This window comes from Diabrotica undecimpunctata, chromosome 4 (assembly GCF_040954645.1).
Source record: "Diabrotica undecimpunctata isolate CICGRU chromosome 4, icDiaUnde3, whole genome shotgun sequence".
Lineage (NCBI taxonomy): Eukaryota > Metazoa > Arthropoda > Insecta > Coleoptera > Chrysomelidae > Diabrotica > Diabrotica undecimpunctata.
This window is the reverse complement of record NC_092806.1, coordinates 132057981-132085021: the sequence shown is the minus strand read 5'-3', so window position 1 is coordinate 132085021 and position 27041 is coordinate 132057981. Positions and strand designations below refer to the sequence as shown.

The 27041-nt window shown below is 31.5% G+C and overlaps 2 protein-coding genes across 2 annotated transcripts in view; one reads left to right on the top strand and one right to left on the bottom strand.

The window, feature by feature from the left end:
• Nucleotides 1-2702: 2702 nt before the first annotated feature.
• On the bottom strand, nucleotides 2703-7194 carry LOC140438403 (uncharacterized). The gene is made up of 2 exons (XM_072528082.1): nucleotides 6787-7194; nucleotides 2703-3756 (listed from the first exon to the last, which is right to left on the bottom strand). The coding sequence occupies exons 1-2, from the start codon at nucleotides 6802-6804 to the stop codon at nucleotides 2749-2751; spliced, it is 1026 nt and encodes a 341-aa protein (XP_072384183.1). The 5' UTR covers nucleotides 6805-7194; the 3' UTR covers nucleotides 2703-2748.
• Nucleotides 7195-8175: 981 nt separating this feature from the next.
• Nucleotides 8176-27041, top strand: part of LOC140438954 (uncharacterized) — a 72062-nt gene continuing 53196 nt past the window's right edge. Inside the window, exons 1-2 of the mRNA XM_072528590.1 lie at nucleotides 8176-8601; nucleotides 11632-12816. Coding sequence (XP_072384691.1) covers nucleotides 8584-8601; nucleotides 11632-12816 — 1203 coding nt within the window. The 5' untranslated portion in view covers nucleotides 8176-8583. The remainder of the gene's footprint in view (nucleotides 8602-11631; nucleotides 12817-27041) is intronic.

The window sequence follows — 27041 nt, the reverse complement described above, 5'->3', positions numbered from 1 at the left end:
TACAAGACAGAAGGCCTCGACTAAACTCTCAAATACCGTCCTAATATGTTTATGAAATAGAAGCTATTTTGGCTCGAAACAACAATGAACGCTGTCATGTTTTTACATTTGAAAATGCCTCCTATAAAAACTCGTTTATTTTCTGAGTCCTGACATCAGATATAAAAGTCCAGTAGTGGGGATTGAGGGACTTTTAGTGATGCTCATTCATTTGGCAATTTGCTCCTGTAATAATTTGTTTTACAAATATTTATTTAAGGTTATAATCAGTGGCGTAGAGATTAGGATCTCAACTACTCCATTCTGTTGTCTAATTAAAACTTTTACATTTTTAAATCGGAAAATTTCACACACACACACACACACACACACACACACACACACACACACACACACCTATATATATATATATATATATATATATATATATATATATATATATATATATATATAATATATATATATATATAATATATATATATATATATATATATATATATATATATATATATATATATATATATAGTAAACTCTTAAATATTGGGGAAATCTGCAAGAAATACTCTAATGTGTATCAATTGTTTCGCCGAACGTTTTCGCCAAAGAGAATTAATTTGGCTTCTTCAGGGCTGAAAGAGAATAAATTATAATTAGCTACCATATATTATCTATTAAAACATTATTGATCTTACCGTAACTTAGAATTGTAGAGTTAGAATATGAAAAAACTGTGCTAGTAACATAGTGGTGTTTTTTGTTACTATGTGCAAAAAAAGTTTTTTTATAAGAATTGAAATGTATGGTAGCTTCGAACTTGACACGTAAAGGCTTACCCAAGGTTAATCGAAAACCCAATGCAACTACATTTAAAAGGAGGTAATTCTTTGAAATGTCGGCAATAACTAAATTTTTGATTTGAAATAGTTAAAAGTGAGGTTCTGTTTAAGCAGAACGCAAGCGCTGACAACTTCATTATAATTGGTATGAATCTTTATGTCGTTAAGGTTCATTGGTAAAAAACGAATGAATTTAAATCCCAGTAAAGGGAAATATTATTTTGATTTTCTTTATTTAATTATATTATATTGTTCATGTATTATTGAATCTTATTGAGACGTATCTAAGAAAAGCAAGGGAATGTTATATATTTTTTGTTAATGAAAATTAATTATAAAGGTATGTTAGTTGTTAATGGATATATCAGTCAAGTTAGTAATCTGTGATATAGTATTGTTCTTGGTATCTGATTTAAGTAACAGGTGGTATATATCGCTTAGATTCTTGATGTCACTCTTAACATTAATGGAGAAATCGTTAAGAAAAATATAAGACATTTCAATGAACTCTCTTTTAGATTTATTGTTCTCACGGTGGAGAATTGTGGTGTTGGTATAGTCCATGAGATGACCAGTGGAATGGACATGTTTGGCTAATGCACAACGGTCAGGGTGAAGTCGAGAATCACTTTTGTGTAGTGTAATACGTGATTTTAATAATTGAGATGTTTGACCGATGTAGGAATTGTTGCAAGAGAGACATGGAATGTTGTAGACAATATTACTAAGCCTATCTATGGGAGTCTTATCTTTTATCTTAGAATAAAGATTATTAATTGTTAGGGCTGATCTACAAGCTACATTAAGTTTAATGTTGTTATTATTATTGCCAAAGCTATTTTCAACACTTTTAAGAATCCTTGTTAACCCCGGAGTGATATCTCTGAAATATGGTAATGAAAAATATTTGTTTATAGGAGTATCAGAGACTGGGTTCCCACTTAAGACATCAGGATCAGCATTGTTAGTCGCGAAGGAAGGTGAAATATCTTCGTCATGGATAGTATTAAACAAAATCTTATTAACTAATGGTGTTGGATAAGCGTTTGAAATAAAAAGTTTCTGTAGGATTTGTAGGTTTTTTGTATGAAATGAAGGATCTGATAGTTTTGTTACTCTATTTTTCATCTGTTTGATTAAGTTGACTTTGGTAGAATTGTTATGGTATGAGTTGTAGTTAAGGTATCTACCAGAATGGGTCGGTTTTTGATACCAATCTATTTTGATGTTGTTGGTTTCCCTGATCATCCTTATGTCGAGAAAGGGGACGGACCAATTACCATCTTCCCTCTCTATAGTGAACTGGATGTAGGGGTCATAACCATTAAAAGTGTCTAATAGTTCATCTACCTTGTCATTGGGTATAGCCAAAATGATATCATCAACATATTTTTTAATAAATGGAATATTAAAGGATAGTAAAGGAATGACTGAGTCTAATACATAATCCATAACGTAAGTTGCAATGATAGGAGAAATCTTAGCTCCCATAGGGGTACCGAAAGTTTGTTGATAGAATTTATCATTAAATGAGAAGTAAGTGTTGTTAAAGAGAAATTCGACGATGCTGATGAATCTGTCGTAAGACATGGAACAACAACCTCTAATACGGTCCCAGTTGATCTCTATTGATGTCAAACATATTCCTAGATGAACATTGCTGAATAGGGATACAACGTCAAGGCTAACGAGGACATAATTTGATGGAAGTATGTAGCCATTATATTTATTTACCATCTCAAAAGAATCTTTAATGTAATATTGACTTTCATAATTATATGCATTAGTAAGTATGTCTGTAACAAAAGCTGAGATATTTTCAGTGGGTGTTCCAATGGAAGCTACTATGGGACGAACCGATAGTGTTGGTTTGTGGATTTTTGGCAAAGCATAAAACTTTGCAATGTTCCCATTATATGTTGTTAGTTTTTTTCTTTGTGTTACGGTCAATCTCATTGGAAGAGGCTAAGGATGCGATTAATGTATTGCATTTCCTTTGCAGAGAAGAAGTGGGATTGGATGTAAGTGAAACATAAGATCTATCATTATCTATAAGAGAAGAACACAGTTGTAAGTAGTGAGTTCTTTCTAAGATGACTGTAACATTACCTTTGTCTGCTTTTGTCACTAAGAGCTCAGGATTGTATTTAAGAAATTTTTTAGTTTTAGTATATAAGTTATGAAAAAAAGTATTAGAAGATTTAGAAGTATTCAAAATGTGATTAGTGATAATGTTGGTGGTTCTAGATCGGATTAAGTTTTGTTCTAATTCAGATGGCAATGAAGAAATTATGTATTCTAAGTCTGCTAAAAGTGTTTTTACTTGAAAATCTTTTCCTAACTTTGGTTCGATGCTAAATTTATTTCCTAATGCCAAGAAACCTAGAATATCATCAGGAATAGTTGTGGTAGATAAGTTTTTAATCCATTTTGGATCAGTTTTAAGAACAGATTTACAACAGGACTGATATAGTGAGTTAATTTTTTTGATATTGTCTGATTTAATTGAATAAAATATTTTATTATATCTAATAGATTGAATATGTGAAAATTGCATCCAATCATATTCCGAGGTTGATCTAATGATTTCGGTTTTTTGTTCAGTGATTGATTTTTCTAACTGTTTGAGAACTCTATGATTGGTTGCAATCTCAACATTTAAAAGTTTGCTATCTAACCTGATAATTTGTTGACATCCCTGCAATTGCCAGAAACCATTTCTGTGAATATAGTTTTGGACAGAGGAGGTGGCATGAACAATGTGTTTTGGTGTTATACCTTTAGAACGACATGACAATAAAAAAAGTCTCCGATTCCTTTCTTTTGCTAGTCTTACATTAGTTTTTTGGTAATCCTTGAGCAACCTCAACGCCTCAGCACCATAATTAACCCGTATGTTGTTATAGAACCCCATGTTCCTCTAAAAAGAAAAGAAATTTAATCTTTGCAGATTAGTTAAATAGTAAACTCTTAAATATTGGGGAAATCTGCAAGAAATACTCTAATGTGTATCAATTGTTTCGCCGAACGTTTTCGCCAAAGAGAATTAATTTGGCTTCTTCAGGGCTGAAAGAGAATAAATTATAATTAGCTACCATATATTATCTATTAAAACATTATTGATCTTACCGTAACTTAGAATTGTAGAGTTAGAATATGAAAAAACTGTGCTAGTAACATAGTGGTGTTTTTTGTTACTATGTGCAAAAAAAGTTTTTTTATAAGAATTGAAATGTATGGTAGCTTCGAACTTGACACGTAAAGGCTTACCCAAGGTTAATCGAAAACCCAATGCAACTACATTTAAAAGGAGGTAATTCTTTGAAATGTCGGCAATAACTAAATTTTTGATTTGAAATAGTTAAAAGTGAGGTTCTGTTTAAGCAGAACGCAAGCGCTGACAACTTCATTATAATTGGTATGAATCTTTATGTCGTTAAGGTTCATTGGTAAAAAACGAATGAATTTAAATCCCAGTAAAGGGAAATATTATTTTGATTTTCTTTATTTAATTATATTATATTGTTCATGTATTATTGAATCTTATTGAGACGTATCTAAGAAAAGCAAGGGAATGTTATATATTTTTTGTTAATGAAAATTAATTATAAAGGTATGTTAGTTGTTAATGGATATATCAGTCAAGTTAGTAATCTGTGATATAGTATTGTTCTTGGTATCTGATTTAAGTAACAGGTGGTATATATCGCTTAGATTCTTGATGTCACTCTTAACATTAATGGAGAAATCGTTAAGAAAAATATAAGACATTTCAATGAACTCTCTTTTAGATTTATTGTTCTCACGGTGGAGAATTGTGGTGTTGGTATAGTCCATGAGATGACCAGTGGAATGGACATGTTTGGCTAATGCACAACGGTCAGGGTGAAGTCGAGAATCACTTTTGTGTAGTGTAATACGTGATTTTAATAATTGAGATGTTTGACCGATGTAGGAATTGTTGCAAGAGAGACATGGAATGTTGTAGACAATATTACTAAGCCTATCTATGGGAGTCTTATCTTTTATCTTAGAATAAAGATTATTAATTGTTAGGGCTGATCTACAAGCTACATTAAGTTTAATGTTGTTATTATTATTGCCAAAGCTATTTTCAACACTTTTAAGAATCCTTGTTAACCCCGGAGTGATATCTCTGAAATATGGTAATGAAAAATATTTGTTTATAGGAGTATCAGAGACTGGGTTCCCACTTAAGACATCAGGATCAGCATTGTTAGTCGCGAAGGAAGGTGAAATATCTTCGTCATGGATAGTATTAAACAAAATCTTATTAACTAATGGTGTTGGATAAGCGTTTGAAATAAAAAGTTTCTGTAGGATTTGTAGGTTTTTTGTATGAAATGAAGGATCTGATAGTTTTGTTACTCTATTTTTCATCTGTTTGATTAAGTTGACTTTGGTAGAATTGTTATGGTATGAGTTGTAGTTAAGGTATCTACCAGAATGGGTCGGTTTTTGATACCAATCTATTTTGATGTTGTTGGTTTCCCTGATCATCCTTATGTCGAGAAAGGGGACGGACCAATTACCATCTTCCCTCTCTATAGTGAACTGGATGTAGGGGTCATAACCATTAAAAGTGTCTAATAGTTCATCTACCTTGTCATTGGGTATAGCCAAAATGATATCATCAACATATTTTTTAATAAATGGAATATTAAAGGATAGTAAAGGAATGACTGAGTCTAATACATAATCCATAACGTAAGTTGCAATGATAGGAGAAATCTTAGCTCCCATAGGGGTACCGAAAGTTTGTTGATAGAATTTATCATTAAATGAGAAGTAAGTGTTGTTAAAGAGAAATTCGACGATGCTGATGAATCTGTCGTAAGACATGGAACAACAACCTCTAATACGGTCCCAGTTGATCTCTATTGATGTCAAACATATTCCTAGATGAACATTGCTGAATAGGGATACAACGTCAAGGCTAACGAGGACATAATTTGATGGAAGTATGTAGCCATTATATTTATTTACCATCTCAAAAGAATCTTTAATGTAATATTGACTTTCATAATTATATGCATTAGTAAGTATGTCTGTAACAAAAGCTGAGATATTTTCAGTGGGTGTTCCAATGGAAGCTACTATGGGACGAACCGATAGTGTTGGTTTGTGGATTTTTGGCAAAGCATAAAACTTTGCAATGTTCCCATTATATGTTGTTAGTTTTTTCTTTGTGTTACGGTCAATCTCATTGGAAGAGGCTAAGGATGCGATTAATGTATTGCATTTCCTTTGCAGAGAAGAAGTGGGATTGGATGTAAGTGAAACATAAGATCTATCATTATCTATAAGAGAAGAACACAGTTGTAAGTAGTGAGTTCTTTCTAAGATGACTGTAACATTACCTTTGTCTGCTTTTGTCACTAAGAGCTCAGGATTGTATTTAAGAAATTTTTTAGTTTTAGTATATAAGTTATGAAAAAAAGTATTAGAAGATTTAGAAGTATTCAAAATGTGATTAGTGATAATGTTGGTGGTTCTAGATCGGATTAAGTTTTGTTCTAATTCAGATGGCAATGAAGAAATTATGTATTCTAAGTCTGCTAAAAGTGTTTTTACTTGAAAATCTTTTCCTAACTTTGGTTCGATGCTAAATTTATTTCCTAATGCCAAGAAACCTAGAATATCATCAGGAATAGTTGTGGTAGATAAGTTTTTAATCCATTTTGGATCAGTTTTAAGAACAGATTTACAACAGGACTGATATAGTGAGTTAATTTTTTTGATATTGTCTGATTTAATTGAATAAAATATTTTATTATATCTAATAGATTGAATATGTGAAAATTGCATCCAATCATATTCCGAGGTTGATCTAATGATTTCGGTTTTTTGTTCAGTGATTGATTTTTCTAACTGTTTGAGAACTCTATGATTGGTTGCAATCTCAACATTTAAAAGTTTGCTATCTAACCTGATAATTTGTTGACATCCCTGCAATTGCCAGAAACCATTTCTGTGAATATAGTTTTGGACAGAGGAGGTGGCATGAACAATGTGTTTTGGTGTTATACCTTTAGAACGACATGACAATAAAAAAAGTCTCCGATTCCTTTCTTTTGCTAGTCTTACATTAGTTTTTTGGTAATCCTTGAGCAACCTCAACGCCTCAGCACCATAATTAACCCGTATGTTGTTATAGAACCCCATGTTCCTCTAAAAAGAAAAGAAATTTAATCTTTGCAGATTAGTTAAATAGTAAACTCTTAAATATTGGGGAAATCTGCAAGAAATACTCTAATGTGTATCAATTGTTTCGCCGAACGTTTTCGCCAAAGAGAATTAATTTGGCTTCTTCAGGGCTGAAAGAGAATAAATTATAATTAGCTACCATATATTATCTATTAAAACATTATTGATCTTACCGTAACTTAGAATTGTAGAGTTAGAATATGAAAAAACTGTGCTAGTAACATAGTGGTGTTTTTTGTTACTATGTGCAAAAAAAGTTTTTTTATAAGAATTGAAATGTATGGTAGCTTCGAACTTGACACGTAAAGGCTTACCCAAGGTTAATCGAAAACCCAATGCAACTACATTTAAAAGGAGGTAATTCTTTGAAATGTCGGCAATAACTAAATTTTTGATTTGAAATAGTTAAAAGTGAGGTTCTGTTTAAGCAGAACGCAAGCGCTGACAACTTCATTATAATTGGTATGAATCTTTATGTCGTTAAGGTTCATTGGTAAAAAACGAATGAATTTAAATCCCAGTAAAGGGAAATATTATTTTGATTTTCTTTATTTAATTATATTATATTGTTCATGTATTATTGAATCTTATTGAGACGTATCTAAGAAAATATATAATATAAATATATAAATATATAACATTCCCTTGCTTTTCTTAGATACGTCTCAATAAGATTCAATAATACATGAACAATATAATATAATTAAATAAAGAAAATCAAAATAATATTTCCCTTTACTGGGATTTAAATTCATTCGTTTTTTACCAATGAACCTTAACGACATAAAGATTCATACCAATTATAATGAAGTTGTCAGCGCTTGCGTTCTGCTTAAACAGAACCTCACTTTTAACTATTTCAAATCAAAAATTTAGTTATTGCCGACATTTCAAAGAATTACCTCCTTTTAAATGTAGTTGCATTGGGTTTTCGATTAACCTTGGGTAAGCCTTTACGTGTCAAGTTCGAAGCTACCATACATTTCAATTCTTATAAAAAAACTTTTTTTGCACATAGTAACAAAAAACACCACTATGTTACTAGCACAGTTTTTTCATATTCTAACTCTACAATTCTAAGTTACGGTAAGATCAATAATGTTTTAATAGATAATATATGGTAGCTAATTATAATTTATTCTCTTTCAGCCCTGAAGAAGCCAAATTAATTCTCTTTGGCGAAAACGTTCGGCGAAACAATTGATACACATTAGAGTATTTCTTGCAGATTTCCCCAATATTTAAGAGTTTACTATTTAACTAATCTGCAAAGATTAAATTTCTTTTCTTTTTAGAGGAACATGGGGTTCTATAACAACATACGGGTTAATTATGGTGCTGAGGCGTTGAGGTTGCTCAAGGATTACCAAAAAACTAATGTAAGACTAGCAAAAGAAAGGAATCGGAGACTTTTTTTATTGTCATGTCGTTCTAAAGGTATAACACCAAAACACATTGTTCATGCCACCTCCTCTGTCCAAAACTATATTCACAGAAATGGTTTCTGGCAATTGCAGGGATGTCAACAAATTATCAGGTTAGATAGCAAACTTTTAAATGTTGAGATTGCAACCAATCATAGAGTTCTCAAACAGTTAGAAAAATCAATCACTGAACAAAAAACCGAAATCATTAGATCAACCTCGGAATATGATTGGATGCAATTTTCACATATTCAATCTATTAGATATAATAAAATATTTTATTCAATTAAATCAGACAATATCAAAAAAATTAACTCACTATATCAGTCCTGTTGTAAATCTGTTCTTAAAACTGATCCAAAATGGATTAAAAACTTATCTACCACAACTATTCCTGATGATATTCTAGGTTTCTTGGCATTAGGAAATAAATTTAGCATCGAACCAAAGTTAGGAAAAGATTTTCAAGTAAAAACACTTTTAGCAGACTTAGAATACATAATTTCTTCATTGCCATCTGAATTAGAACAAAACTTAATCCGATCTAGAACCACCAACATTATCACTAATCACATTTTGAATACTTCTAAATCTTCTAATACTTTTTTTCATAACTTATATACTAAAACTAAAAAATTTCTTAAATACAATCCTGAGCTCTTAGTGACAAAAGCAGACAAAGGTAATGTTACAGTCATCTTAGAAAGAACTCACTACTTACAACTGTGTTCTTCTCTTATAGATAATGATAGATCTTATGTTTCACTTACATCCAATCCCACTTCTTCTCTGCAAAGGAAATGCAATACATTAATCGCATCCTTAGCCTCTTCCAATGAGATTGACCGTAACACAAAGAAAAAACTAACAACATATAATGGGAACATTGCAAAGTTTTATGCTTTGCCAAAAATCCACAAACCAACACTATCGGTTCGTCCCATAGTAGCTTCCATTGGAACACCCACTGAAAATATCTCAGCTTTTGTTACAGACATACTTACTAATGCATATAATTATGAAAGTCAATATTACATTAAAGATTCTTTTGAGATGGTAAATAAATATAATGGCTACATACTTCCATCAAATTATGTCCTCGTTAGCCTTGACGTTGTATCCCTATTCAGCAATGTTCATCTAGGAATATGTTTGACATCAATAGAGATCAACTGGGACCGTATTAGAGGTTGTTGTTCCATGTCTTACGACAGATTCATCAGCATCGTCGAATTTCTCTTTAACAACACTTACTTCTCATTTAATGATAAATTCTATCAACAAACTTTCGGTACCCCTATGGGAGCTAAGATTTCTCCTATCATTGCAACTTACGTTATGGATTATGTATTAGACTCAGTCATTCCTTTACTATCCTTTAATATTCCATTTATTAAAAAATATGTTGATGATATCATTTTGGCTATACCCAATGACAAGGTAGATGAACTATTAGACACTTTTAATGGTTATGACCCCTACATCCAGTTCACTATAGAGAGGGAAGATGGTAATTGGTCCGTCCCCTTTCTCGACATAAGGATGATCAGGGAAACCAACAACATCAAAATAGATTGGTATCAAAAACCGACCCATTCTGGTAGATACCTTAACTACAACTCATACCATAACAATTCTACCAAAGTCAACTTAATCAAACAGATGAAAAATAGAGTAACAAAACTATCAGATCCTTCATTTCATACAAAAAACCTACAAATCCTACAGAAACTTTTTATTTCAAACGCTTATCCAACACCATTAGTTAATAAGATTTTGTTTAATACTATCCATGACGAAGATATTTCACCTTCCTTCGCGACTAACAATGCTGATCCTGATGTCTTAAGTGGGAACCCAGTCTCTGATACTCCTATAAACAAATATTTTTCATTACCATATTTCAGAGATATCACTCCGGGGTTAACAAGGATTCTTAAAAGTGTTGAAAATAGCTTTGGCAATAATAATAACAACATTAAACTTAATGTAGCTTGTAGATCAGCCCTAACAATTAATAATCTTTATTCTAAGATAAAAGATAAGACTCCCATAGATAGGCTTAGTAATATTGTCTACAACATTCCATGTCTCTCTTGCAACAATTCCTACATCGGTCAAACATCTCAATTATTAAAATCACGTATTACACTACACAAAAGTGATTCTCGACTTCACCCTGACCGTTGTGCATTAGCCAAACATGTCCATTCCACTGGTCATCTCATGGACTATACCAACACCACAATTCTCCACCGTGAGAACAATAAATCTAAAAGAGAGTTCATTGAAATGTCTTATATTTTTCTTAACGATTTCTCCATTAATGTTAAGAGTGACATCAAGAATCTAAGCGATATATACCACCTGTTACTTAAATCAGATACCAAGAACAATACTATATCACAGATTACTAACTTGACTGATATATCCATTAACAACTAACATACCTTTATAATTAATTTTCATTAACAAAAAATATATAACATTCCCTTGCTTTTCTTAGATACGTCTCAATAAGATTCAATAATACATGAACAATATAATATAATTAAATAAAGAAAATCAAAATAATATTTCCCTTTACTGGGATTTAAATTCATTCGTTTTTTACCAATGAACCTTAACGACATAAAGATTCATACCAATTATAATGAAGTTGTCAGCGCTTGCGTTCTGCTTAAACAGAACCTCACTTTTAACTATTTCAAATCAAAAATTTAGTTATTGCCGACATTTCAAAGAATTACCTCCTTTTAAATGTAGTTGCATTGGGTTTTCGATTAACCTTGGGTAAGCCTTTACGTGTCAAGTTCGAAGCTACCATACATTTCAATTCTTATAAAAAAACTTTTTTTGCACATAGTAACAAAAAACACCACTATGTTACTAGCACAGTTTTTTCATATTCTAACTCTACAATTCTAAGTTACGGTAAGATCAATAATGTTTTAATAGATAATATATGGTAGCTAATTATAATTTATTCTCTTTCAGCCCTGAAGAAGCCAAATTAATTCTCTTTGGCGAAAACGTTCGGCGAAACAATTGATACACATTAGAGTATTTCTTGCAGATTTCCCCAATATTTAAGAGTTTACTATTTAACTAATCTGCAAAGATTAAATTTCTTTTCTTTTTAGAGGAACATGGGGTTCTATAACAACATACGGGTTAATTATGGTGCTGAGGCGTTGAGGTTGCTCAAGGATTACCAAAAAACTAATGTAAGACTAGCAAAAGAAAGGAATCGGAGACTTTTTTTATTGTCATGTCGTTCTAAAGGTATAACACCAAAACACATTGTTCATGCCACCTCCTCTGTCCAAAACTATATTCACAGAAATGGTTTCTGGCAATTGCAGGGATGTCAACAAATTATCAGGTTAGATAGCAAACTTTTAAATGTTGAGATTGCAACCAATCATAGAGTTCTCAAACAGTTAGAAAAATCAATCACTGAACAAAAAACCGAAATCATTAGATCAACCTCGGAATATGATTGGATGCAATTTTCACATATTCAATCTATTAGATATAATAAAATATTTTATTCAATTAAATCAGACAATATCAAAAAAATTAACTCACTATATCAGTCCTGTTGTAAATCTGTTCTTAAAACTGATCCAAAATGGATTAAAAACTTATCTACCACAACTATTCCTGATGATATTCTAGGTTTCTTGGCATTAGGAAATAAATTTAGCATCGAACCAAAGTTAGGAAAAGATTTTCAAGTAAAAACACTTTTAGCAGACTTAGAATACATAATTTCTTCATTGCCATCTGAATTAGAACAAAACTTAATCCGATCTAGAACCACCAACATTATCACTAATCACATTTTGAATACTTCTAAATCTTCTAATACTTTTTTTCATAACTTATATACTAAAACTAAAAAATTTCTTAAATACAATCCTGAGCTCTTAGTGACAAAAGCAGACAAAGGTAATGTTACAGTCATCTTAGAAAGAACTCACTACTTACAACTGTGTTCTTCTCTTATAGATAATGATAGATCTTATGTTTCACTTACATCCAATCCCACTTCTTCTCTGCAAAGGAAATGCAATACATTAATCGCATCCTTAGCCTCTTCCAATGAGATTGACCGTAACACAAAGAAAAAACTAACAACATATAATGGGAACATTGCAAAGTTTTATGCTTTGCCAAAAATCCACAAACCAACACTATCGGTTCGTCCCATAGTAGCTTCCATTGGAACACCCACTGAAAATATCTCAGCTTTTGTTACAGACATACTTACTAATGCATATAATTATGAAAGTCAATATTACATTAAAGATTCTTTTGAGATGGTAAATAAATATAATGGCTACATACTTCCATCAAATTATGTCCTCGTTAGCCTTGACGTTGTATCCCTATTCAGCAATGTTCATCTAGGAATATGTTTGACATCAATAGAGATCAACTGGGACCGTATTAGAGGTTGTTGTTCCATGTCTTACGACAGATTCATCAGCTTCGTCGAATTTCTCTTTAACAACACTTACTTCTCATTTAATGATAAATTCTATCAACAAACTTTCGGTACCCCTATGGGAGCTAAGATTTCTCCTATCATTGCAACTTACGTTATGGATTATGTATTAGACTCAGTCATTCCTTTACTATCCTTTAATATTCCATTTATTAAAAAATATGTTGATGATATCATTTTGGCTATACCCAATGACAAGGTAGATGAACTATTAGACACTTTTAATGGTTATGACCCCTACATCCAGTTCACTATAGAGAGGGAAGATGGTAATTGGTCCGTCCCCTTTCTCGACATAAGGATGATCAGGGAAACCAACAACATCAAAATAGATTGGTATCAAAAACCGACCCATTCTGGTAGATACCTTAACTACAACTCATACCATAACAATTCTACCAAAGTCAACTTAATCAAACAGATGAAAAATAGAGTAACAAAACTATCAGATCCTTCATTTCATACAAAAAACCTACAAATCCTACAGAAACTTTTTATTTCAAACGCTTATCCAACACCATTAGTTAATAAGATTTTGTTTAATACTATCCATGACGAAGATATTTCACCTTCCTTCGCGACTAACAATGCTGATCCTGATGTCTTAAGTGGGAACCCAGTCTCTGATACTCCTATAAACAAATATTTTTCATTACCATATTTCAGAGATATCACTCCGGGGTTAACAAGGATTCTTAAAAGTGTTGAAAATAGCTTTGGCAATAATAATAACAACATTAAACTTAATGTAGCTTGTAGATCAGCCCTAACAATTAATAATCTTTATTCTAAGATAAAAGATAAGACTCCCATAGATAGGCTTAGTAATATTGTCTACAACATTCCATGTCTCTCTTGCAACAATTCCTACATCGGTCAAACATCTCAATTATTAAAATCACGTATTACACTACACAAAAGTGATTCTCGACTTCACCCTGACCGTTGTGCATTAGCCAAACATGTCCATTCCACTGGTCATCTCATGGACTATACCAACACCACAATTCTCCACCGTGAGAACAATAAATCTAAAAGAGAGTTCATTGAAATGTCTTATATTTTTCTTAACGATTTCTCCATTAATGTTAAGAGTGACATCAAGAATCTAAGCGATATATACCACCTGTTACTTAAATCAGATACCAAGAACAATACTATATCACAGATTACTAACTTGACTGATATATCCATTAACAACTAACATACCTTTATAATTAATTTTCATTAACAAAAAATATATAACATTCCCTTGCTTTTCTTAGATACGTCTCAATAAGATTCAATAATACATGAACAATATAATATAATTAAATAAAGAAAATCAAAATAATATTTCCCTTTACTGGGATTTAAATTCATTCGTTTTTTACCAATGAACCTTAACGACATAAAGATTCATACCAATTATAATGAAGTTGTCAGCGCTTGCGTTCTGCTTAAACAGAACCTCACTTTTAACTATTTCAAATCAAAAATTTAGTTATTGCCGACATTTCAAAGAATTACCTCCTTTTAAATGTAGTTGCATTGGGTTTTCGATTAACCTTGGGTAAGCCTTTACGTGTCAAGTTCGAAGCTACCATACATTTCAATTCTTATAAAAAAACTTTTTTTGCACATAGTAACAAAAAACACCACTATGTTACTAGCACAGTTTTTTCATATTCTAACTCTACAATTCTAAGTTACGGTAAGATCAATAATGTTTTAATAGATAATATATGGTAGCTAATTATAATTTATTCTCTTTCAGCCCTGAAGAAGCCAAATTAATTCTCTTTGGCGAAAACGTTCGGCGAAACAATTGATACACATTAGAGTATTTCTTGCAGATTTCCCCAATATTTAAGAGTTTACTATTTAACTAATCTGCAAAGATTAAATTTCTTTTCTATATATATATATATATATATACATATATATACATGTGGATATTTTGGATTTTGTAGTCAAATACTGGTCTTTAAGTAAAACTCTAAGGTTTTTTATCATTTTTTTATGCTTTCATTTTTTTTTTGTATATATGTGTCGCAAGATTTTTCTTTCGAAGGTGGCTAACAACGTTTCCTCTCTTTTAGTGAGTGTCCAGGTTTCTGAGCCGTATGTGAGTACCGGTCTTATTAGGGTTTTATATATTTGGCATTTTGTTTTTCTTGCAACGTTATCTGATCTTAGTTGCCTAATTAAGCCATGGTAACATTTATTTGCAATGAATATTCGCCTCTTCACTTCCTCCGTAACGTTATTATCGGACGTGACTAGGGATCCCAAGTATATAAAGTTTTTTACTCCGTCTATGTTGTATTCTCCTATTGTTATATTTTGTGGCTGCCTTATTTCTGCGTTTTTGCTAACCTGCATATATTTTGTTTTAGTCTGATTGATTTTAAGACCACTATTTTGTGCAGCTCGTTCTATTTGGTTGTATGCCTCTATCATTTCTCTTCTTGATCTTGCGATTATGTCAACATCATCTGAAAATGCTAGTATTTGCACGCTTTTATTAATGATTGTTTCTCGTGTATTTACTGTTGTGTCCCTCAGTATTTTCTCGAGTACGATGTTGAACAAGATGCATGATAGAGCGTCTCCCTGACGTAGTTAATTTTTCACATCTATTGTTTCCGTTAATTCATTTTGTATCCGGATTCTACTTTCTAGTTTTAGAGATTCTTTTATCAGTTCTATTAGTTGTGTTGGTATATTAAATTCTTTTATTGCTTTTATTAAGAATTCTCGGTTTATATTGTCATATGCGCTTTCAAAGTCTATGAAGGTTATGGTACAATAATACCGCTATTCCACTTCGCTGGTAGCTGTTTATTCGACCATATCTTTGCTATCAATTCATGTATTGTTTTTTGTAGTGCATCTCCTCCTTCCTTCAGTAACTCCGATGCAATTTGATCCGATCCCGGTGCTTTATTGTTCTTTAATTTGTCTACTGCTGCTTTAATCTCGGCTATTGTTGGTGAAGTCTTTTCTCTGATGTCTACTTGGTCTAATATTATGTCAGGGTTCGTGTCTCTACGATCTCCTTCACAAACTTTTGCGTAAAATGTTCTGTCAATCTACTTAGTATCTCTTGCTGTTCTGTCAATATATTACCTTCCTTATCTCTACACATCGTTGTTCTCGGTTTGAAGTCTTTTCTGCTTTGGTTTAGTCTCTGATAAAATTTTCTTGTCTCTATTGATTTACTTAGTTCTTGTAGCTCTAGAAATTCTTTGTTCATATATTCTCTCTTTTTTCTTCGTTAAGTTTTATTTTCTTCTTTGCGTAGTCGTTTATATTCTTCCTCTGCTTGTCGGGTTCTGTGCCCCTGTTGCATTAGTAAATATGCTCTGTTTTTTTTTGTCTGTTATGATCTGACATTCTTCGTCAAACCAGTCATTCGTTCTTGTTCTTCTTTCTTTACCTTTTATGCCTAGTACTTCTTTAGCTGCCTCTTTTATGATGTCTCTGCATTCTTCCCACTCCTTATTTAGGTTTTCATGTGTTATTCTGTTTTCTAGTTTGTTGTATTTTTTCTTTATACTCTTTATTTTTGTTTGTTTCTTTGAGTCCTTCTACCTTGTATCGTTCATGTTTAGAGCCTCTTTCCTTTTTGATGTTTGAAATTCTAGCCCTTACCCTACTTTCGACCAGGTAATGACCAGAATCCGCATTTGTTCCTCTGGTGCGGACATTTATTATATTTGATTGGTGTCTCGAGTCTACAATGACATGATCTATCATATTTACATAAGTCCATTCGGGAATTTCCAGGTACCTTTGTGTATATCTTTGCGAGCGAAGTATGTGCTGGCAATCACCATGTTAAGTGATCTTGCTAGGTTTATTAACCTATTGCCATTGTCATTTCTCGTAGAATAAACTTAAAACTAAATCCTACTGTGCCACAACCATATTTCTGTTCTCATTTATTCCAAATCCTTAGCATTCAAGTATCTATTAGGTGTTTTAGCTAATATTTTATAACTCTTTGAACCATTTTCATTTTAGCCCATTGAATACCGGAATATTTACTTTATAAAACTCTTGTAGATTGAGATGTGTTGCTCTTTGTGGTCAAAAAAGAATTGTTTATTCTAAGTTCGTAATTCGTGTAGAAGTTTATCATCAGTTTTTCATTTTTATTTTTAACATTCCCGTTATGTGTTTGCTTATTTCCGTGCATTGCTTATTAGCCTATTCAAGCATTAAAATCTCCTAGTATTATCACCTTTTCTCTGATTTGATTTACTACTTGTTGTAATTCGTCATAAAATGTTTCCTTTGTTGTTTGGGGCTTGTTATTTTCTGGTCGTATTCTCCGATGATGTTCACATCTTACTTTTATGTTATTATCATTCCTGTTACAATGTTTTCTGATACGTATTGCAATTATTTCATCTGATTTTGGAATCTTTGGTCTATTAGTAAGGCTACTTCTTCTTTGGCCCTGTTTTGTTTTGCTACTCCACTGCAGATTAGTATATATTCACCTAATTTTGATAGTTGTTTTCCTTCCTTTTTTTTCTGTGTAGCGCATATCTCTATTTGTTTCCCTTTTAGCACTTGGGTTATTTCTTGGTCTCTTGTATTGAGTGATCTGAGGTTCCATGATCGGTAATTCTCATCTGGGTTTTGAATAGTTTTCTCTTGTCGTTATTACGTAAACCTTGATAATATAAATTGAAAAATTCCATTCTCTGAAGAATTATTGAAAAATAAATAATTAATATCAAAGTAGATATTAATTATTTATAATAGATGTAAAAAAAACTTATCTAGCTTTTTTCAAATTATTTGAGATAGTTCCAAACAAAATCTTGTCGTACCCCTCTGCATGAATCAGCCAAACTAATGATTTTGCGATTGTATCGTCAAATTTTAAAGCAATATCTTTTTTATTTTACCATCTCTCTGAGCGACATCTGCCACGTGCTCTGCATAACAATATCCTGCGTATATATGATAGATACACGGACGAATAAAACGATTTCAACATAAATCACTCTTCCTGACACTATCTGCATTTTTACTATTTTATAGCCCGTTCAGATCTCCTCCTCCTATTAAATGTGTATGTGTTTTTATAGAGTAGAAAATTTAAAATGTTTGCAAAAATATCTATAGCAAAATGCGTCAATATTTAGTCTATAACGATGCGATTCTCCTATTAAACAAAAATAAAAAACAGTGTTTTCTTATATTACAAATTCATATTGATTTGATCTAATCGAATGAACTATCTTACAATAAAGTCGTCCCAAGAACGCAACTCAAAATTATTGACAATATCATTTTAAAGGCATCTACTTTAAAATGTATAGTATATGTTTGAGTTCTTAATATACTGAGTCGGATAAAATTAAATTATTACAAGAAGTTATACCAAGCAACAAAAAAAAATTGTTTAATTTATTATTGTTTTTTTTTATTTTGAGAAGAATTTCCGCAGTGGAAAACAAAACGTCAAATAAACTTAATTTAAAAGTAAAATTGTGGCTTATTCCCAACGAAAACAGTAAATTACATATACTCTAGTCAATGAAGAAAAAAAGCCGAAAACACTTTCTATGGGGTATATGAGGGGTAGCTGATGAAAAATCCGTGAAGACAGCTGGTTTTATTTTTTTTTTTACAATCTTTAAAATAAAAAACGTAGTTTTTTGTGTATAAATAATTTATTATACATTCTAGAGAAAAATTTCAAATAAAAGATGTAGATATTAGAAGTATTTTGAGAGTTTCCAAAAAAAATACATAAACAATTTACCGAGACAATTATAAAAAACACTTATTTTTGTGGTAATTTATAAGTGGTAATAACTTTGTTGTTTACATAAACACATGTAATATAACTACATAAAATTATGGCCATTAATGAAGTATTAAAGTGTGTTAAATATTACCCAGATAGCGCAAATAGTTTATAAGTTAATAAATTTGTTTATCCCGAGGAGTGATTATTTAAACAATTGTACTCGCCCAAACAGTGACTCTATGGGAATATTGTAAATTGCAATCGATTCTTTGAAGCTTTAGTTTGAGTATATTAAAAAAACTTCAATATTTTGTTGATTTTTTATTAAAAAACAGTTTAAAAAAGGGCTGAATTTTTAGCTTAAAAACATTTACAATCACTTTGATATTCTTTATGCCATATGCTTATCCTCAATCAAAAACTGATAAAAAAACACACTTTTCAAAAAAAACAGAACCTTATATGATCAATAGGAACCAAGATAGCATTTTATTCTAAAAATCACACTTCCATTGTTTATTGACATTAAGAGCTGAAAATTAAAAGTATTCTAAATGAAGATCTAGTTTTGTTATACAACTTACAGATAGCATAAACAGTAAATGAGTAAAAAGTTATAACCCGTTAAAGTGACGGTACTCGTAAAATACCGCCACGGAAAACGGAGGAGAGAACTTGCAATATCTTCGCTTCTATCTCACGTAGAACCTGCATTTTTTAAAACTGGGTTAGTTTAACAGCATAATAAAAATTGTGCTATTTTCACATTTCGATAAATCTTTTAAAAATATATAATTGATTAAATTTTTTATAAAAAAGTTAAAATATATATATTAAATAAATGACTAATTACATTGTTTTTAAAATAATTTTACTATTATTTCGTAGAAAATATTTAAATTATATTGATAAGTTTATATTATTTATATAAAAATATAATAGTAATTATAAAATAATAAAATACATATATTCCTTTTATTTAATTTTATCGTCTTTTTTTTTAACAAAATAATTCATTTTAATATCATTGCATTTAATGAAAATAAGTAGCCAACAAGTAAATAATATTTTTGTAGTTCTCCTCTTTGCTTTTCCGTGGCGGTATTTACGAGTATACGATGTATACCATCATTTTAAGAACTTTTAATTTCTTCTTGTTACGTATCATCTATAAAATGTATAACAAAATTTAGCTCTTCGTTTATAATTTGTTTATCATTCAGCTCTTAATGTTAATAAATAATGGTTATTATTATTGGTTATTGGTTATTAAAGGTTTTATTTAATTTTGGAAAGTGTGCTCTTCACCAGCTTTTCATTGAGCTTACTAAAAAGCGTGTAATATAAAAGATGTCAAAGTTATTATAATTGTTTTTAATCTAAAAAGTCAGTTCTTTTTTAAAATGTTTTTAATAAAAAATTTATTAAAAAGTTGCATTTTTTATAATGCAAAAATTAATAAATTTAATATACCTACCTTAAAATATTTAATATTTTGAGAACGATTTCCGAAGTGGAAATTGAAACGTCAATAAACGTATTTAAATTCCCGTAATAAATTAATAAACGTAATTATTCCCAATTAAATAGTAATTGATGTTTGTTTTCAATATCTGCAGTTGAATACTTTGTTGTCCTAAAAACATTCTTCTATTTTAGAATTATTCGTAGCGCTCATGTGCTTCTGCGATCTTTATTTGTTTTCTGATACTTTTGTCGTTTCTTTTGTTTACGTTAATCCCTGGGTATAAATGTGTGTTTTTAAATGTACACACACACGCTCACATATTGATCAACTCTGCCCCTAGGAATATGTGTATACCATTTTAAAGTAGCATCCAAAGATCAAACCGGTCTCACCTCACTGTGAAGTGGTACCTATCTGACCCCCAGGCTTTTCCTCCACACCTCCCTAACCTGTGACTTGTGTGGAGAGGCTTATGATCTTAAAATTTACTTCGGGTGCTTTGAGTAATGAAACACCCTCTGTTCTTCATCACTGTGGTTAGGCCACCTATCTGTAGGGGTGCACAAATATCGGCTTTTCTCCCATTTCCATTACTGACTCTATATAGAAGTTACTCTAGCATGACTTTGGGACTTGAGTTCCTAAAAAATATGTGTGTTTTGAACAGAGGGCCACCAACCTAAGTTTAGGACTCTTTGTCCGAACTTTGTGTATGCTCGGTCACTCAGCCGCCGATTTGGCAACATAAATTTTGTTTTCTTCGTCGGCTGGATATCCGAGTGGTCTGGCCACCGAGCCCATGTTTGTCGCATGTGGTCTCGATGCTTAGGTTCCACGATAGGGTCTCTATGTGACCTGCGCCAAATACCTACGCCAAAGCGGCTGTGTGTGAGGTCTGATGGCCCTTTTATACCTATTCATTTAGTTTTAGTGAGAGCATCGATATTCGAACTTATACAGACAATTTAGTGCGATAGAGGTGTTATTTTATCATTCAAATATTTTCATTCAAAATGTGTCCCTAATTTCGTTCCTATTGGTCATAAAAGGTTTTTTTAAATGTGAGTTATTTTACCAGCTATCAAATGGTTGTAAGTACAAGTCTGTAGCTTGAAAAATATAGAAGTTATTACAATTGTTTATAAGTAAAAACATACCCCTTTTTCAAGCGTTTATTTTGTAAATATTTTCGATGAAAATGCAATATGCATTTAACTTCTGAGATAGTTTAAGTCTTAAAGAATCCTATGAAATTTGCTAAATGTGTGTAGCATCATTATTAGAGCAAGTTCAATAGTTTAAATATTTAGCCTCAAGGATAAATAAATTAAATAACTTTTAAACTATTTGACCAATCGGGGGGAAATTTCGCACAAATTTAAAAGACGGTAATTCCTCGATATTCAAATGTATTAATCATATTTCATTTTGTTAATAAAAAATTTTATAAATTAGTGCACATATCTCAAAGATATTCTTGAGAAAATAAAGATATTCTTGATATAAAAAAAATGATATAAATATTGTTTATGTAAAACATAAGGGAAAAAACTTATGGACAAAAAATCAAATTGTGCCCATAAATTATTGTTTAAAAAAAACGCAAGGTAAAATTACGAGTACTTATTCATCTATTCGTCATCTAGTAACCTTCACCTATGTCTTAAAAGCTTCAGATATCTGCGAAAAATGTTTCGACCATTTTTTTTAACCAGACTGGGCTAATTACCTTACAATCTAAACAAGACTGGATTAACGACTCTTCTATTTTAATAAATTTTTATTCCGATGTGATTTAGATGTGAGAGGAAATGAAGGAGATCAGCAAGGAGAATAGTGAATATAAACTTCAAATGAAAACACAAGAAAACGAAATTCTGAAAAATGAGATGGCGATTATGAAACATAAAATGGAGAAAATAGAATTAATTATTGAAGTATACCAGAAGAAAAACATTTAATAATAAGAGGTTTGCCAATAGATACATCAAATGAAGAGCAAATCAAAATTAAAATAAAAAAATTTATAAACAAGGAATTGGGGATAATAACAAATATAAACAGAGCAAAAAGTTTCTTACAAGTTTAGTTGCCCCGGTGTCATAGACCAAATGGACGAGGATTTTTCTTTTTTATTTTGTAGGAATTTAGGACGAATACAAAACCTGGGAATAGTAATAAATCACAGAGGAAGCATCGAGGACGATCTTAACAACAGACCAAAGAGTACAGGAAAACTATTCCAGGCTCTAAAAAGAGGATTTTTCAATAACAGAGGAATATCAAGGAAAATGAAGATGACTATATATGAACCAATATATAGGCCAACGCTGACATACAAAGCAGAAAACGGGATCTTAAACAGAAGACGCTAGAGTAAAATCCAAATAGCATAGATGAAATACCTCAGAAGAAGGATAGGGGCAAGGACAGATAGACTCAAAAATGTAGAAACAAGAAACAGAAATAGTTCCTTGACACAATAAAGGAGAAAATATTAGCATGGTTCGGTCATATAACGCGAATGGGCAATAACATGGCAGAAATATTACAAGATAAGAACAATTAAATTGGCAAGAAGCAACACAATTGGCGAAAATCAGAAAAGAATGGAGAAAATTCATCGAAAGATGACCTAACGGTAGAAGAGGAACGGTTATGTATGTATGTCTGTTAATTCTAATGAGAGAAGGGAAAAAGGAATTTCAATTCAATTACTAGAAATCGGAGAATAGTACGCTAGAGATACATTTTGTCACGCTACACAAAAATGTAATCAATCATAACGTTATCTTGCTACTTTCAGAAGAATATGAAAAATATTTTTTAAATTTCATTATTTTTAAAACCCACCTGATTATATTTGTTTCTTATCTTGCAGAAAACATCAGTATATAAGAATTTTTGGTTCACTCTTAGCTCATTTCACTGAACAAATATCTGCTGGCACGTGGAAAAGCCATAGCTTATTCTTTCAGTTATTTTCAAAGAAACTCTTCATCATAAAACTGACATTTCCGGTTTCACGTGCAAGACTTATAACCTTGTAATTAGCAGACACGCACAACATTGGCCCAATTGGGATTATCGCGCGGAAGGCCCTTAAAGATGAAAAATAAGACGAAGGATCCGCGGCAATAAAAACAAGAGGAATTACTTACGAGAAGCGGCAGGCAGTCAGGAGAAAATGTAAGGAGCAGATCTTCAACGATAAGGTTTTATAATTGGATTTTTATCTCGTTTATTTCTAGGCTTTTTATTTTAACTTGAACTTTATGGCATGTGGTGGTTGAATATAAATACGACCTTATACAGGACGTTTTTTTATTTTATCATTTATCAAGCAAGAAAATATTACAAAATCTTAAATATCTTATACTAGTATTCTTTACGATGTTCATTATAGATCTACTTACAAAACAACTGATACTATTTCTGGAGATATTAACAGAAATAAATTTATTTATAATATTATTTTCAAAAGAATTATACATAGACTAAATGGTATATAAAAAAATATTAAATATAAAGTAAAAGTTTATCAGTGAAACTGGTATATTTGTTAAAATAAGAAACTGTTTAGTAATAAAAGTCTTTAGATAAATATGTCTATCAATTTTCAGTCAACATCTTTGGACAAAAATTTCATCAAATTTCAACTTTCAACATTGGCCGTAAACCTCCTTAGATAAGGAAAGAAAAAAACGGTTTCCAAAGCTCAAAAACACGTAAAAAATTTTTAAATCATCAAATACCTAGATTTAAGTTAAAACCTTTTATCAACTCCTTATGAGCATTTTGGGCTTATTTTATTTTTAAAACATTTTTTTATTTATTTACGCTGTAACCACAAGGGTTATTAGTGACCTAAAAAATATAATAAAGGTAAAGTTAGAAAAAATTACAATAGTTCATACAGTCCTGAGTCTTTAAGATAACTTATTGTGTTTTAATGTTCATGTTTTTTCCTAAGGCTCCCTTTATATTATTTGGGATAGTGTGCTTCTTTCTTGCTGCTTCATATGTTTTGCACTGAGTTAGTATATGCTTCACGGAGAGTGTTACTTGGCAATTTTCAGACATTGCCGGCACAGTTCGCGTAAAGACGTGTTTATGTGTAAAGTTACTGTGCCCTAGACGCAAACGTGTTATTCTCACTTGGTCGTGTCTATTCGCTGTGGGTTGGAGCCACTGTTTCACTAATTGTTTGATTTTCTTGAGTTTATTTTGTGATGCACTCCACTTATTTTACCACGCACTTAACACTTTATATTTTATTTCTGACTTGAAGCCATCTAAAGAAACCTCATTATTAAGAATGAAGTCCTGGCTAAAGGATGCTAAAAGTTCATCTGCTTCTTCATTTCCTTTTATACCTGAATGTGATGGAACAAACAGTGATGTTATTATTATTTAAAATGTCTATTTCTGATTGGATATGTGAGGCAATTGAATTATTGGTATATAAACGTTTGATAGTGTGAAGTGAGCTTAGTGAATCGGTCATTATGAGAGACGGGAACTGTTTCGACTCTTTTATGTGGATAAGTGCTTGTAATATTGCAAACAACTCTGCAGTGAATGACGAAGTAATGGGTTTCCATTTATATTAAGAATGATTGTTTGATCATTTAAGTTCCATTGAAGCAGAGAAGTGAATGTAATTATTCTTTGGAGGAATTATTTACCGATAAGTCGGATTCTTCTTCCGACAATGAAGTTTGCACTGCTGGGAGTAAACCTATATGTTTGCCAAGTTTTCGTATTAACTTGGTGCTTTTAGTTTTTATTCTTTTGTCGATGTAGTATGGACGTATTTCCGTTAGAAACTTTATAAGTTTCTTGTATATTTTCGAATAGATCCACTACTTGATCGAAGCTTAACAATTGTTTTTCCCTTTCTACATATTCTCTAACTGGTTCTAGTAATGTTTGGAGATTTGATATCTCATCTCTTAAGTTTTGTCATCAGTTTTGGTTTTTTTCTTTAACTGAAGCTTAGGTTTTTCAAAGTGTTCTTCGGCGGGTTATTGCATCTTCTAGGGTTCTTTTTCCGGTTTCTTTGTTCGAAGTTATCTGGGGTTCGTGAGAATTCATACGTGTATTTTGTAGTGAGCATTATTGGGTTTGGTTTATTGATAAATTTGGGATTGCTACTGTTTGCAATGTGGTTTGAGAAGACGTAGTAAGTGTGGAGGGAGTGGTATTTGAGATTGTGGGAGTATTTTGTAGATAATCTTGTTGAGTATGATTTATTAATGAATTTGGCTCATTTCTGTTTGCATTGCACTATCATTGTGAGGATGGTTAGAATATGAAAATTATATTTTTTGGGTCTATATGCTGACTCATTCCTTCAAGATTAGTCAATCCTTGAAGTAATTAATTGTACAATTCTCTAGAGTGTTAAATACAATAGCTTGATCTCAGTCCAGTAGCTGACTGGAAGATGACATATTTCAAATGGATTTAAAATCCGCCTAAAACTGGTGCTGTTTTAAAGCTTTCGCTATGATACCAGTTCATGGAAATTGGATAATACTTGTACCTAATTGCAGTAATTTACTTAAATATCTATTGTTTTGTTGTTGAAGATTGTTGAAGATACGTTTTTTTCAAGAATAGGTCTAAAAATGAACATCAGTAAGACCAAATTTATGACAGATTTAGTTCCCAGACCTAATCATCCAAAATCAAGTGGTAGAATTGATAGAAAAGTACATATATCTTATATATTTCAATGCGTATTTCAATGACGAATAACACTTGCTTGGACGGCGTATGGTTCACTAAGAGACATCTTTAAGAGCAACATCCCGATAGCTATGAAACGCAAGACATTTGACCAATGCGTTCTTCTTATTATGACATACGGAGCAGAAACTCTCACGCTCACAAAAATAAACAGCACTAAAAATGCGAGTGGCACAAAGGCGCATGGAAAGATCAATTCTTGGAGTGACAAAAAAAGACAAAATAAGGAATCAAGACTTAAGGAAAAGAACAGGTATCAGTGATGTCGTCGAACGTATAGCCAAGCTGAAATGGAATTGGGCAGGTCACATAGCGAGACTGAAAGACACAAGATGGACCAGAAAACTAATAAAGGTTTCCAGTTTTGTTTTTTTTCTATTTGATTTTGTGTATTAGGACCTCGTCTGAATTTGTTAAAAGCTCACTTGTATTTTTGGATGGCTTTGTCACATTTGTTATTACACCGCGGTACTGGCGTGTGAGTTTTTAGAGTTTTGGTTTTTTCGACTACTTTGAACCCTAATTCTAATAGTACCTCGGAGAATTGTAGATAAGTTAAATATATATTTAAGGTACTAGGGTCAGGGAGATATGGGAGTTTTTGGTCTACTTGGTCTGAGAAGAGTGTCCAATTTGCCTCGTCTAATTTACATTTTGAGAGAGGAGTGGTTAAGGCGCTTTTAAAAGGACGGGTTATAAGAAGAGGAAAGTGATCACTATCGTATAAGTAAGAATGGACTTCCCAATTTAAATATGTTTGTAGGATCGGATCGCACATGCTCAGGTCGAAAAACTGAGGATTCTCCTGTTTGTATATTAAATTTTGTGGGTTTTCCTGTATTCAAGATGTTTATATTATTACTGTCAAGTAATGTTCTAGCACTTTTCTTTTTAATGATCGAAATTTGGATCCCTAGTAGGGTCTATGGCTATTAAAATCATTTGTATTGTAATAATAATATAAATGTATCATTAAAATAAAAGACATACATCTAATACGAGTATATGGAATTTCTGATTTCCCTTGCGCCCAGCGATCTTTTTATAGATCAGCCTTTATTTT